This window comes from Panthera tigris, chromosome E1 (assembly GCF_018350195.1).
Source record: "Panthera tigris isolate Pti1 chromosome E1, P.tigris_Pti1_mat1.1, whole genome shotgun sequence".
Lineage (NCBI taxonomy): Eukaryota > Metazoa > Chordata > Mammalia > Carnivora > Felidae > Panthera > Panthera tigris.
In genome coordinates this window covers 36,209,449-36,223,981 of record NC_056673.1, presented here as the reverse complement: position 1 = coordinate 36,223,981, position 14,533 = coordinate 36,209,449, and the positions used below count along the sequence as shown (strand labels likewise).

At 47.0% G+C, this 14,533-nt stretch overlaps 1 protein-coding gene across 3 annotated transcripts in view; it reads left to right on the top strand.

The window, feature by feature from the left end:
• CALCOCO2 (calcium binding and coiled-coil domain 2) overlaps positions 1–14,533 on the top strand; it is a 36,580-nt gene that overhangs the window by 8,721 nt on the left and 13,326 nt on the right. For 2 of the 3 annotated variants that reach the window (XM_042965442.1, XM_007085723.3), the window contains exons 2-4: positions 8,520–8,709; positions 13,474–13,576; positions 13,736–13,869. In XM_042965442.1, coding sequence (XP_042821376.1) covers positions 8,530–8,709; positions 13,474–13,576; positions 13,736–13,869 — 417 coding nt within the window. In that variant the 5' untranslated portion in view covers positions 8,520–8,529. Of the gene's footprint in view, positions 1–320; positions 346–8,519; positions 8,710–13,473; positions 13,577–13,735; positions 13,870–14,533 lie in introns of those variants that run through there. The other variant, XM_042965443.1, reaches the window with a different exon arrangement.

The window sequence follows — 14,533 nt, the reverse complement described above, 5'->3', positions numbered from 1 at the left end:
TGTGGCTAGTTTCGGTTTTCACTAGCTTCCATCTTTCTAGGGTGACAGTAAGTGTGAGTGGCGTCATGGAGCCCCTGGGGCCCCTCCCGTGGCCTTGGAGGGTTGAGGGGCAGTTTTCTCCCGAGGAGGGCCGAGCTTCAGCGCTTGTGGCCGGGTGGCAGGCTCCTTGAGCAGAAGGGACCCCTCTGACGGCGAGTCAGGGTCTTGACGTCACAGCGTCATCTACCCCACCCCCCACCCCCCCAGTGGGCTGAGGTCTTGGCAGTTCCTTAATCCCTATCCTTGACGACATCAGCATCGCTGTTTGCTTCGAGGCTGCGGCGGCGCTCTGCCCGGTCACCCTAGGCGAGTTACTTTCTCTTTGGGCCTCAGTTTCCCTGTCTGTGATCCCCAAAGCCCCTTTCCTTCAGATGAGGCCTTCTGTAATTGGAGATATTCTAGGCAGCCGAGAAGAACGAGCGTAGTGACCTGCTTTTTTACGGTTGATCTCCTGTAGCCCCTCCTCACCGCTGCCGTCACCCCAATTTAGTGTAGGTGCTAATGTTCCCCGTTAGGATTTCAACCCCGCCCAGGCGTGTTAACTTTTCCGGATCACTTGGATTCTTTGTTCCTGATGCAAGCCAACAAGTGGCCTTTGCTGGAGCTGAGTAGAATAACACAGATGCTATGTATTATAACTTAACTTCCCCCGTTGGCAAAAACCGTTTCAAACAAAAGACTCTTAATGCAGTCGGTCTTCGTAGATTATGGAGAGTACATGACTAGGAACTACCCAGGTGACTCACTTTCACGGGTATTTTCAAAGGGCCTCTACCTGAAACTCGACCCTTGAGCAGGTATGACAGCTGTGGAGTGGAAAGGACCCCTGAGAGAGACAGTGAGAGTTACTTAGTGTCGACAAGCTGTATTATCTTTCAAGTCAGGTGGTACATCCAGGGCTCTTTAAAAACTTTGTGCTTGTTGATATCACACCATGGTTCCTTCTTTCCTTAGATGACAAGAGAGGCCGTTTAGATGACCTCTTTCGCTTTCTTTTTCTTTCACTTAGGATCACCATGATCGCTGGAAAGTTTCTTAGAGATTTTCTAGCCTGATCCATGCGTTTTACTGATGGGGATCCTGAGGCCTAAAAGGAGGGAGTGTGAGTTGGTCAAGATCGCAGAGCTAGGACAGGAACCCAGGCCCCTTGGCTCCTAGCCTCCCTCCCTTCCCACTACACTTGAAACGCTGTCCCCACCCATGTCATTTCAGGGGTCAGCACGGTCACCCCTTTCAAGGAAAAAGTGTACCATCTCGTTATAGAGGTGGAGGACACGGCTTTGAGCCTCTCAAACGGTTTCTTCTGGTTGCCTGCATCTCCTGTCCCAGAACGATTTTTCTTTTCTTCCCTGGTACCGTTGCCTCTACTGGTGTGGGGTGTGGTGGAGGGCCTGCTTAGCACAAGCTGGGCAGCCAATCCCAACCGTTGTTAATGAGGAATATTAAAAGCCTCCTGGATGGGGCGCCTGGGTGGCTCAGTCGGTTAAGCCTCCGACTTCGGCTCAGGTCATGATCTCGCGGTCCGTGGGTTCGAGCCCCGCGTCAGGCTCCGGGGTGACAGCTCAGAGCCTGGAGCCTGTTTCGAATTCTGTGTCTCCCTCTCTCTGCCCCTCCCCTGTTCATGCTCTGTCTCTCTCTGTCTCAAAAATAAACGTTAACAAAAAATTAAAAAAATAATAAAAATAATAAAAAATAAAAGCCTCCGGGAGGTCCACAAGTTTTCTAAGGTACTCTGAAAGATTTTAGGTAAAGAACTAGAATGAGGGGCGCCTGGGTGGCCCAGTCGGTTAAGCGCCCGCCTCTTGATCTCGGCTCAGGTCTTGATCTCAGGTTCATGAGCGCGAGCCCCGAATAGGGCTCCGTGCTGCTGGCCGGGAGCCTGCTTGGGATTCTGTCTCTCCTTTCCGCCCCTCCCCTGCTGGTGCACACGTGTGTGTGCTCTCTTTTTCTCTCAAAATAAACGAACTTTAAAAAAAAAAAAAAAAAAAAGAGCTAGAATGATCTTGGAAATTTTGTTTTGTTTTTTTAATAGTCTTTTTTTTTTTTTTTAAGTTTGTTTATTTTGAGAGAGAGAGAGTGCAAGCGGGCAGGGGGCAGAGAGAGACAGACAGAAGATCCGAAGCAGGCTCCGTGCTGTCAGCGTAGAGCCTGACATGGGGCTCAAACTCAGGAACCCCATGAGATCATGACCTGAGCCGAAGTCAGGAGTCAGATGCTTAACCAGTGGAGCCACCCAGGTGCCCCTGAACTTGGAAATTTTGGATTCCAACAAGTGGCTCAATAGTTTGAAGACCAGTGACTGTGTGTCTTTGCTTTTGCTCATGGCCATCCTTACACCCACAGTGACCACTGTCCCATGTTCTCTAAGGGTAGTTTTGAATATGTATCTCTTCTTGGGCCTGGGAGGAGTGGGATTCAAATCCGTTCATGCATTTTGCTAATTGCTACTAGTTTAGAAAGTTGCATAAGCAGAATGAAGGAATTAGAGTAAATGTGGTCTGGTTTTTTTGCTTATCTTTGTTTTTACTGTTCCCAAATGAAGAATTGGTTTGCATTTCTCTCTTCACTGTGGAAACATTTGGTTTCCTTCTGGGCACTAATCCAGAGACACTACTGATAGTCTTTATTTCTCTAAACATGTGCCCACTGGTATGAAAGGCTGATGCAAAAATGTTGGGCATACTCTACGACAGAACTTCAATTATTTTTTTTTTAGTTATTTTTATTTTTAAGATTATTTCTTCTTCCTGGTTAGGCATACAAGGGGAGAATCTTTAGAAAAATTGGTGAGTTGATTTGGTTGAGTATTTGCATTGTTAGAATCTGAACCAGGAAGCGTTGCAGTATTTTCGGATTTTTCTGCTAAAAAGCATATCCGTGTCCTTTATGAATTCACTCAGAGAGAGCCGAAGTAGAATTAGCTGTTCCTTTTCAGGAGAGCATAACAGAATCTATGCCCTCATGGAACAGTCCTGGGAGTAGTAGATTAGGCTTGAAAAGCTCATTAGATGAAAATGTGTCAGGTTTTCTTAGAAGCCAGAAGCCAGTTCAGGGGACTCATTTGAAAATACATTGCCTGTTATTGCATACATCCTCTGAGAACCCTAATCCTTTCGGAAACTGAGCTGAAAAATCACAGTCCAAGTAAAGTGCCTCTGACGGTTTGTTGAATCTCTGCGTTATCTTCCCATACTCGACCGTTTGCTTGTAGACATCCCTTCTTGGCCTTGGTCACTCCTTATTTATTTTTTTTTTTAATTTTTTTTTTAACGTTTATTTATTTTTGAGACAGAGAGAGACACAGCATGAACGGGGGAGGGGCAGAGAGAGAGGGAGACACAGAATCGGAAGCAAGCTCCAGGCTCTGAGCCATCAGCCCAGAGCCCGACGCAGGGCTCGAACTCGCGGACCGCAAGATCGTGACCTGAGTTGAAGTCGGATGCTTAACCGACTGAGCCACCCAGGCGCCCCTTGGTCACTCCTTATGTGGCTAGTCTTTGGTGTGAGGGTAGGAAGAAGGAGTTAAGTGGAATACCAGCCCGTGATTTCTAGGAGACCTAATTTCATCCCACTGCTTTTTCATGACTCAGTAGCTCTCCAGGCTTCTACATTTTTGTTTGTTTATTTGTTTACTTTGACAGAGAACGAGCTGGGAAGGGCAGACAGAGAGGGAGAGACAAGAGAATCCCAAGTAGGCTTCTCGCTGTCACCCCAGAGCCTGATGGGGGTGGGGCTCGAACTCAAAAACCACAAGATCACAACCTGAGCTGAAATCCAGAGTTGGATGTTTAACCATCTGAGCCACCCAGGCACCCCCAGGCTTCTACGTTTAACTTTTACGTTTTTTCTGTTTTTTCTCCTTCCCTCCCTGGATATGATCAGAATTAGAAATGATGATGGACATCATTAGAAATGATGGTGGTTCTATGGGGGAAGAGTGGTTAAGGAAGGGGAAGTCGGGGGCGCCTGGGTGGCTCAGTCGGTTGAGCGTCCGACTTCGGCTCAGGTCATGATCTCACAGTTCATGAGTTTGAGCCCCGTGTTGGGTTCTGTGCTGACAGCTCAGAGCCCGGAGCCTGCTTCAGATTCTGTGTCTCCCTCTCTCTCTGCCCCTCCTCCACTCACACCCTCTCTCTCTCTCTCTCTCTCTCTCTCTCTCAAAATAAATAAACTTAAAAAAAATTTTTTTTTAATAAAAAAAAAAAAGAAGGGGAAGTTGATGCTTAAATCCTTCCACTTTTCCTTCCGTTGCTTAAATCATTCTACTTTTCCTTCCATATCCTCTCCGCCCCTTCTATAAACAGTCAACTTAATCACTGGGGGGGGGGGGGGGAGGAAGGGTTCAAGGATCACTGACTTTGGGGCCCCTGGGTGGCTCAGTTGGTTGAGCATCCAACTCTTGGTTTCTGCTCAGATCATGACCTCATGGTTTGTGGGTTCGAGCCCGGCTTCAGGCTCTGTGCTGACACTGCGGAGCCTGCTTGAGATTCTCTTTCCCTCTCTCTGCTCCTCCCCTGCTCGCACTGTCTCTGTCTCTCTCAAAATAAACTTAGAAAAAAAAAAAAAAAAGAATCAACTGACCTTAAAAATTAGTGGTAGATACCTTCCTTCCAGAAAAAATTCAATGAGCGACCTCTTTACTGACCCAGTTCAGATTGGCATGGTTATGCTCTAGATTAACCCATGGCCTTTTCTGTCCTCAGCTTTGGCCTCAACAGAGCCATTGCTGTTCTCCAGTCTGCCTGCCTCCTCAACCCCTTTCTCAGTCTCTGTGGAGGAGAGTTTTCTATTTCAAGAACAACTGAGTTCCAAATGCCTAGAGAGCCATAGGTGCCCTCTGAGTCATCTTGGGAAGGTGATGAGATCTCTGAAATGGGAAACTTCACGGGGTCTTACATTTTTGATAAGCAAGGAACCAAGACTGTTGGACTTTTCCAGGCAGATGATTAGATGTTCAGATGAATGTTAAGAGAGAGTTTCCACCGGCTGTACTCTCAAGCCTCAGGACATGAGCTTGTGTGTGTGTGTGTGTGTGTGTGTGTGTGTGTGTGTGTGTGCGCGCGCGCATGCGCGCTGTCCTTTCTTCAGTGTTCTGTTCACGAGCTCATTGATTGATTGTTTTCTCGAGTAAGGAAAGAGATCACATGAAGCCCTCTTACCCTTGGCTGGTCTTGCCTTTCAGAGTAACATCCATTTGCAAAACAGCTTGCCAGAGTTTGAGTGCGTAGAAGGTGGGTAATGGAGTGTGAATTTTATGGGTCCTGAAGGAAATCAAATCTGTGCCTTTTGTTTTTTTGGCTCTTGAACCAGCTAGGCCAGCTGAACCAGCCATACCGAGAATTGACATAGCACTTGGAGATAATCATCTCTTCACCCTGTTTCAGAAAAGGGAAAGCTGAGAAACAGCAGCCTCTCTAAGGGTCTCCAACAAAATTAAGAGCAGGGCCTCAAAAAAATGAGCCGCATCGTCATTCACACCATTGTTTGCCTACAAAGCGCCTTCCTTTCATTTTTTGATGAATCTCATGCATTTCATTTATTCAGTGAATACTTAATCAGCAATTGCTATGGGCTAGGCATTATGTGATGTACATTGGGGTGATAGTGTTAGGAAGTAAAAGAAGACGGAGTTGGGTACTCAGGTTAATTGAGAGACAGGCCCTGAAGCCCCTCTTACCCGCGTGTTCTTTATGATCCACAGATCACAGATTAGGTCGCTTTACAAGCTCAGATAAACGTTCCAGGCCGAGGACAGAGGGAATATGCTGACCTCAGTATGACTCGAGACCCCTAGGAAAGAGAGAGGTCCGCAAGCAGAGAAAGCCCTCCGTGGCCACCCTCCCGTAGCACCCAAGAGATCACACAGGCAGCCGCTTATCGTAAAGGAACCGGTTCTGACCTAGACGGGGACCTGACCTCCCCCTTCCTCAGAAAAACCGATCTGAGGTTTGAGGTTGCGGATGTGGCTAAACTGTGTCACAAACCAGAAAGCCAATACATGTCTCAGTTCCTTAGCTCAATCCCGAGACTAGGCAGTTCAGTGCCATCGAAGTCCTCTCGCCTTCTCTGTGAAAAATTGCCTACTGGAGGAGTTGAAAGAAGGGGCCTCGTTGCTTAGAGTCCAAAATAAAATAAATAAATAGGGTCAGGCAGGGCTAGAAGAGTTATGTTTTTGGTTATTGTACTTATTTTTACAAATTGTGCATACATGGGGCGCCTGGGTGGCTAAGTCAGTTAAGCGTCCCACTTCGGCTCAGGTCGTGATCTCATGGTCTGTGAGTTCAAGCCCCGCGTCAGGCTCTGTGCTGACCTCTCAGAGCCTGGAGCCTGCTTTGGTTTCTGTCTCTCTGTCTCTGTCTCTCTCTCTCTCTCTCTCTCTGCCCCTCCCCTGCACGTGCGCGCTCTCTCTCTTTCTCTCTCAAGAGCAAACACTAAAATAAATAAAAAGAAGTTGAGTGTATACAATCTTCTAGCATGTTCCAGCAGCCAAATTTGTAAGGTATTGCATTCCCGTGGATTCAGCTCTCCTTCATGTGCTGTGTACAGCTGAATATGTTTCCATCGCCCAGTGAAACCCTGGGTTGAGGACCATAGATGGACTCACTAAATGTTAGACCAGGGTGGCGTTTAGAAGGAAGAGCAGGTGACTTTTGAGAGGCAGGAAATAGCCGGTCTCAACAATTCAAAGGACTCTGTTTCTTTTATATACTGTTTTACTTCCCAAATACTTTCTAATCCTTGAGTACATCTTTATCTGTACCGTGACCTGCGAAGGTGATATACAGGTTTTATCCCCAATTTTATAGATAGGGATCCAACTCGCTTGCCGTCCTCCAAACGGGGGGCAGCATTTCTCTGTTTCGTTGCTTTTATGCGTGCCATTTCATTTACCTGGAGTTTTGTCACCCCCAAACCCGCTTGTCAAAACGTTCATCTTCCTTGAGGGATCATCCAGGACTCTACTCACTCCTCAAAGCCTTTCTTCTTCTCTCTAACCATTGGCATCTCTCCCTCTTGTTTTTGTTGTTGTTGTTGTTGTTGTTGTTTTAAGATAACTTGGGTGGAGTTTTGTTTTGGTTTTGGTTTTTTTTTGAGTTTATTTATTTTGAGATAGAGAGTGTGCCCACGTAGGAGGAAGAGAATCCCAAGCAGGCCCCACACTGTCAGCACAGAGCCTGATGCGGGGCTTGATCTCACGAACCATGAGATCGTGACCTGAGCCAATCATGATCAAGAGTCAGATGTTTCACCAACTGAGCCACCCAGGCACCCCGTCCCTTTTTTTTTTTTCTTTCTTTTTTTTTTTAATTTATTTATCTCCTGGGGCATCTGGGTGGCTCAGTTGGTTAAGTGTCCGACTTCAGCTCAGGTCATGATCTCATTCACAAGTTTGAGCCTTGCATCGGGCTCTGTGCTGACAGCTCAGAGCCTGGAGCCTGCTTCTGATTCTGACTCCCCCCCCCCCCCGCCCCTCCCCCACTCATTCTCTCTCCCCCCCCAAAAAACAAATAAACATTAAACAAAAATGTTAAGTTTATTTATCTTCCTCTTTTGAACCCAAGAGCATTTTGCACGGATTCTGTCCATTTGGCAGTGAGGTAGATGTTATTAGCCCCATTTTACAGGTGAGGAAACAGGCCTAGGGCCTAGCTGATGAAGTGAATTGCTCAAGCTCACGCATCTAATAGGTGGCAAGGCTGGAATTTGAACTTCATTTCAGAACCCATGCTTGTCCCCTTGCAAGTCAAATAACCCCCTGCTCTCAACCCTATCTTTCTTCCTGCACCTCTGCCCAGCTCCTAGCAGAGTGAATACATGCAAAGACTCACTAATTATAGGATAAATGCAACTGAATGGAGAAGCTGACAGCTTGAGAAACCGACATTCTGGAAGTCACAGGACTTGCTGCGATGAAAAATCTAAACTCTAGGTCTTCTAGTTCCCAGCTCAGGTTATTTTCCTCTAGGTTGCCTTACTTATTTAAGACATTTAGAAGCAGAACAAGCTAGGGGCACCTGGGTGGCTCAGTCGGCTGAGCATCTGACTTCGGCTCAGGGTCATGATCTCGTAGTTTGTGGGTTCAAGCCCCACATCGGGCTCTGTACTACCAGCTCAGCGCCTCGAGCCTGCTTCACATTCTGTGTCGCTCCCTCCCTCTGTCTCTCCACCACTCATGCTCTCTGTCACTCAAAAATAAGTAAAAATTAAAAAAAAAAATAAAAAGTAGCCCAAGCTAGCTATGAGCGGAGAATAAAGGTATGTGAGGGTGGTGGAGCTCAAAGACATTCATACAAAGTTCTAGCATGGGAAGCTCTGAATGCAAAATGGCTCAAAGTGAAACAGAAAACAAGTTGTATGATCTCAATCCTTGTCAGGCTTTTGCTTTTCCTGACTTGCCTCGAATGGAATGTTCCTAGAAACCTCTCACAGATTTCAGACAACCGTTTCTGAGCCGTATTCTGTCCCCTGTCTCATAACAGGACGCCCACCATGGAAGAAACCGTAGAAGATCCCCCCACATCCGCTGTCTTGCTGGATCATTGTCATTTCTCTCAGGTCATCTTTAACAGCGTGGAGAAGTTCTACGTCCCTGGAGGGGACGTCACATGCTATTATACACTCACCCAACAGTTCATTCCCCGTCGAAAGGATTGGATCGGCATCTTTAGAGTAAGTGCTCAAAAACCAAATGTAAATGTTTTATTGATTTATTTTTATTTTTTTTAAATTTTTTTAATGTTTTTATTTATTTTTGAGACAGAGACAGACAGAGCATGAACGGGGGAAGGGCAGAGAGAGAGAGGGAGACACAGAATCGAAAGCAGGCTCCAGGCTCTGAGCCATCAGCCCAGAGCCTGAGGCGGGGCTCGAACTCACAGACTGTGAGATCGTAACCTGAGCTGAAGTCGGACGCTTAACCGACTGAGCCACCCAGGCGCCCCTTGATTTATTTTTAAGTGTTTATTTGTTTTCGAGAGAGAGGGACAGAGAGAGAGAGGGACAGAAAAGGATCTGTGCTGACAGCTCAGAGCCCAACGCAGGGCTCAAAGTCATGGATCGTGAGATCATGACCCGAGCCGAAGTCTGATGCTTAACCGACTGACCAACCCAGGCGCCCCCAAATGTAAATGTTTTAAAATTAATCCTATTTTGAAATGTCCACCTGTGAGTTGACTGGGATGAGTGGCCCCTTCCGTAATTTCCGTGACCTTAAGTATTGCTTTCCAACTTAGTAGAGTGTTTTAATATGAATATTACGGATCTGAAAAGGATGTTGAGAAGTTACCCGGTTTGACATCCTGCACCCGAGAAGTTTGTTCCTGAATAAATACGTCTTGCTTCTTTGTAAAGATTTCCAGGGAGAGGAATTTTTCTGAGGTCCCTCAGGGACCTCTTCTAGTGTCTAATTACCCTGCTGGTTCAAGTACAGAAGTGGTACTTTTTTATTATAGTCCACTCACTCTCTGCCTCCCATTCTCCCCACCCCCATCTGTATCTCTGTCTCTCACATCACATACACACACACACACACACACACACACACACACACACACATCATAATGACAGATCTTCCTATTATATCCAGAGACAGGAGCTAAAGGTCAAATTTTAAGTAATTTACATCGCTGAGTTCCAACGTCAGTGACCTTTGTTTTGACATCTCAGTATGTCATGTGCTTGTTTGCCAATGTTCGTCCTGAAATCAGACATCCTTCTTGACGACACAGGGAAGGAGCTGGCGTTTGTTCACATCCCTCATGGAGCCACTTTTCCTTAATTGTTTGGAATTCCAAGCTAACTGATGGAGCCATGGAAGCTGGTGTTTAGAGGCAGGGATAGTAGACAACCAGAGAGACCCTGGCAAGTATCATGACACCTCCTGAGACCGAAGGATATTGAACTGTTAGACTAAAGGATGTTCTGGGGGCGCCTGCGTGGCTTAGTTGGTTGAGCGTCCGACTCTTGACTTGAGCTCAGGTCATGATCTCACGGCTTGTGAGTTTGAGCCCCGAGTCGGGCTCCACACTGAAAGTACAGGGCCTGCTTAGGAGTCTCTCTCTCTCTCTCTCTCTCTCTCTCTCTCTCTCTCTCTCTCTCCCTCCTTCCCCTGTGCTTGCTCTCTCTCTCAAAATAAATAAACATCAAAAAAAAAAAAAAATACAGGATGTTCAGAAAACTGACACATCAGTGTTTCCCATTTTGAAAAGAAGTTAGTGGTTGTTTTTCTCTTCCCTGTATGTAGCAAAGCTGGCCAGTAGAACTTTCTACAAGGGAGCTATACCTTCAGCTACACGTTCACTGTCTAGGACAATGACCTTTAGCCCCATGTGGCTGTCAAGCACTTAAGATGTGACTAGTGAATTAATTAAAAGTTAATTAATTGAAATTTAAATGGCCTCCTGTGGCTAGTGGCTATCGTACTGGACAATGCGGACATCGGCAATAAAAAAACTAGCCTTTGAAATGCGATCTGTAACTTTTTTTGCAACACGGTCATCCTTCTGTTTTGCTTAGATTGATTATATTTCCCAAGCACTTAGCAACTTCCAGTGAGGACTTAACCATAAGCCAAGTGAAAATCTTATGTTTTTTTAAAAACGAATGTTTAAAGGCATATTTTTAATGCATCTATATTTGGAATGCTTCATGCATCTCAGAGGTATTGCCATGACTCCATGAAGAAAGCATGGTTAATCAAAGAATGGCTTCTAATATTCATTGTTCATAAAGCTGTTGATTTGAACAGCTACCCAGGAGCCTGAAAGGTTTTTTTTATTATTACTGAGAGAGAGCAGGAATGCAAGTGAACGAGGGCAGAGAGAGAAAAAGAGAGAGAGAATCCCATGAGGGGCAGAGAGAGAAGTGGAACTCACCCGATGCGGGACTCGAACTCACAGACCATGAGATCATGGCCTGAGCTGAAGTCAGATGCTTAACCAACTGAGCCATCCAGGCGCCCCTGGAAAGACAGCTGTAAGGCTCATAAGGAGAGCACAAATTTCTTGAGAACATAGAGTGTGCTATGTCTCTGATGAGGTTTTTTTTTGTTTTTACGTTTATTTATTTTTGAGAGGGAGGGAGCACACAAGCGGGGGTAGGGGGGTAGGGGGGAGGGGAGAGAGAGAGGGAGACACAGAATCCGAAGCAGGCTCCAGGCTCTGAGTTGTCAACCCAGAGCCCAACGTGGGGCTCAAAGCCACAGACTGCGAGATCATGACCTGAGCTGAAGTTGGGCGCTACACCGGCTGAGCCCCCCAGAGGCCCCTGATGAGGTCTCGTGCATGGGTGCACATGCGTGCGCATGCGTGTGCGTGTGCCCTTTGATCCTGACAGCACAGCTGCACCCTCAGGTGGGCGTGTTCCCTCTTGTGCACAGGTGAATAAAAATGAATAGACCCAAGACCGTGACCTTCCTGAGGTCTCCCAGTGAGTAAGTGGGGAACAAGTGTATTGGACGCCTAAACCTTTGCGCTATTCTGCTGAGTTCACACGAACAGCAGATGGTATATTAGAGAGCGAAGAGTTGCCTGTAGAGTGTCATCTTTCACCTCTCCCTCGGAAAAAGCCCTCCCGGTGTTTGTTCTTGCAACGAGGTCTTTTTGAAGGAAACCCCACGCCGCATGGGCTCAAACTCACAACCTCGGGGTCAAGAGTCGCACGTTCCACCAACTGAGCCTTCTTGCGGCGCAGTCTCGACCATAGTCCTCAGCTCCTCCCCAGCCCTGACCCTGGGCCTTCCTGGCACGGCGCGGGCGCTCGCGAACTTGGTTTCAGCGTCCACTGTGCTTCGTCTTCTCAATAAAGCGAAAGCTGCCCGCACCGATAGAGCCTCAAGCAGGTGGTAGCTTCCCTGCCTTCAGCACGTGGCCCTGTGCTCCAGGCTGTCCTTTACCTGGGCGTTTACCTGTGCCCAAGGTCTCCGAGAGGGGACAGGTCCGAGAAGCACGACCGGACCAGCGCGGCTCAGGTGGGGGACCCAAGGCCAGAAATCACAGGCGGCCAGAAGTTGTCTCCTGGTTCCAAGACCGCAGTAATTCTTAGGCCTTCCCAGATATTTTGGTCACAGTGCATTAAGAAACTCCAGGATGTGAATGAAGACTCCATAAAATTCCTGCTTCCTGTACCAACCACAGGCCACGCTGGCTCCGGGCTGCTTCCAGCGATGGGGTGCGTGTTAATGAGACACTAAAACATGCCCTGGTATGTTCTGATGAGCGTTCAGTGTCGCCTTTTCAACCCTGCACTGATTCCTTCGTATATAAAAACGGAATTTTATTTTTCTTCTTCTTCCCACTGGGCTCAGGCAGGGTCAAAATACGGCAATAGATGTAATTCTGCTTCTCATTTGCTGAGTGTTCTCCCCTTGAAGACACAATGGCTCCCTTTCTATTCTCCGGTGTGCCCTTACCGTCTCGATATGATTTGAGCCATCTTTTACCCTCCTTCGACTTTACTGAGAATATTTTCCACTTAACCGGCTTCCTGCTCTGAGGCATATTTTACAGTATCCGTATATCATGACTTAATGCTTTCAATACCTGGAAGGGGCCTTCATGACCACCAGAAGCACCAAAAGGCCTTCCTTAAGCGCGTGTTAAGAAAAACACTGAAGAAAGAAAATTCTATAGACGGGGCTCAGTTTCCTGGGGCCTCATCATCTCAGAACCCTTTGGCCCCTCTACTCCGCAACATGCACATTATTCAAAAAGTGCATTTTAAAGATATGCTAGTCTAACCAGGTCAGTCTGGGTGACGAGACTGGACTGGACACAGGAGAGGACTGACCAGTGGAGAAGGCAGATCAGAAGGGCTTTCTGATTAAGAATTTCCAGGAAGCGTTGTAAGAAGACAGCGGGATCAAGAGTCACAACCCCAGATTTTCCCCAGTCACTCACCGTTCTCTGTCTGACTTGGTGTTAATAATTTTTGGAACTCTTGTCCTGGGTGTGGAGCGGCCAGTTTACATTTCCTTCTGAGATAGGCATTCTGGACTGTACAGGTGTGCAGGCCAGTTTCTAATTGTATCAGACCTTGTACCACATATAGTTGTCATGAGTCAAAAAGCAAGACCTGGGGGCGCCTGGGTGGCCCAGTCGGTTAAGCGTCCGACTTTGGCTCGGGTCATGATCTCACGGTTCGTGGGTTCGAGCCCCGCGTCGGGCTTTGTGCCGACAGCTTGGAGCCCGGAGCCTGCTTCGGATCCTGTGTCTCCCTCTCTCTCTGCCCCTCCCCCCGCTCACGCACGCTCTCTCTCTCTCTCAAAAATAAATATTAAAAAAACTTACTAATAAAAAGATCTGATCCAATGGTGGGTGGATTTTACTTTCAACATCAACAAATCAAAAGCAAGTGTATTTTGAGAAGACAGAGCCCAAATCAGGACTCTCCCCTGAGCAGTTTGAGATGCTGAATGAGAACCTTTTGTCATTGCAGGTGGGTTGGAAGACGACCCGGGAGTATTACACCTTCATGTGGGTTTCTTTGCCCGTTGACCTAAACAGCCACTCAGCCAAACAGCAGGAGGTCCAGTTCAAAGGTAAGGAAAATAAATACCGGATCAAAGGTGCTGAAGACCGCAGCCAACACGGATTCCCTTGAGCTTAATTAAGCTTTCTGGGGCAGATAAAAAGACTTCCAGATTTTCAGCTTTCTTACTAGACCTAATTTTGAATTAAAAATCATGTTGCGTCTTCAGCTTATTACCTGCCCAAGGATGATGAGTATTACCAGTTCTGCTATGTGGATCAGGACGGCGTGGTCCGGGGAGCAAGTATCCCTTTCCAGTTCCGTCCAGAAAATGAAGAGGACATCCTGGTTGTTACCACTCAGGTCTGTAAATCTCACCTCGAGCCCTTCCCGCCATTAAGAGTAGCGATTTCACAGGACACCTGGCTGGCTCAGCTGGTGGAGCATGTGACTCTTTTTTTTTTTTTTTTTAATGTTTTATTTATTTTTGAGATAGAGACAGAGCGTGAGCAGGGGAGGGGCAGAGAGAGAGAGCGAGACACAGAATCCGAAGCAGGCTCCAGGCTCCGAGCTGTCAGCAGCACAGAGCCCGACGCGGGGCTCGAACTCACAAACCGTGAGATCATGACCTGAGCCAAAGTCGGAGGCTTAACCGACTGAGCCACCCAGGAGCCCCTGGAGCATGTGACTCTTGATCTCAGGGTCAGGAGTTCAAGCCCCACGTTGAGCATGGAGCCTACTTTAATTAAAAAAAAAAAAAAAATCCTAATTTCAGGATAGGGTAAAATTTGAATCAAAAAAATAAGCCTTTACTGAATGCCTTAACAGATGCTATTGGGAGAAATGTATCCAGTACCCACTCAAACCTACTCAGGAATGACGTAGAAACATTGAACAGAATCACAAGAAGTGATTTCTCCTTTCTCTAAAACTTCTGTAACTCCGTTGGCGTTCAGTTACTCCCTTCACTTTTCCAGTCGCTTAATTTTTGTCATCACATCTTAGCACCACAGTAAATGACTCTGCT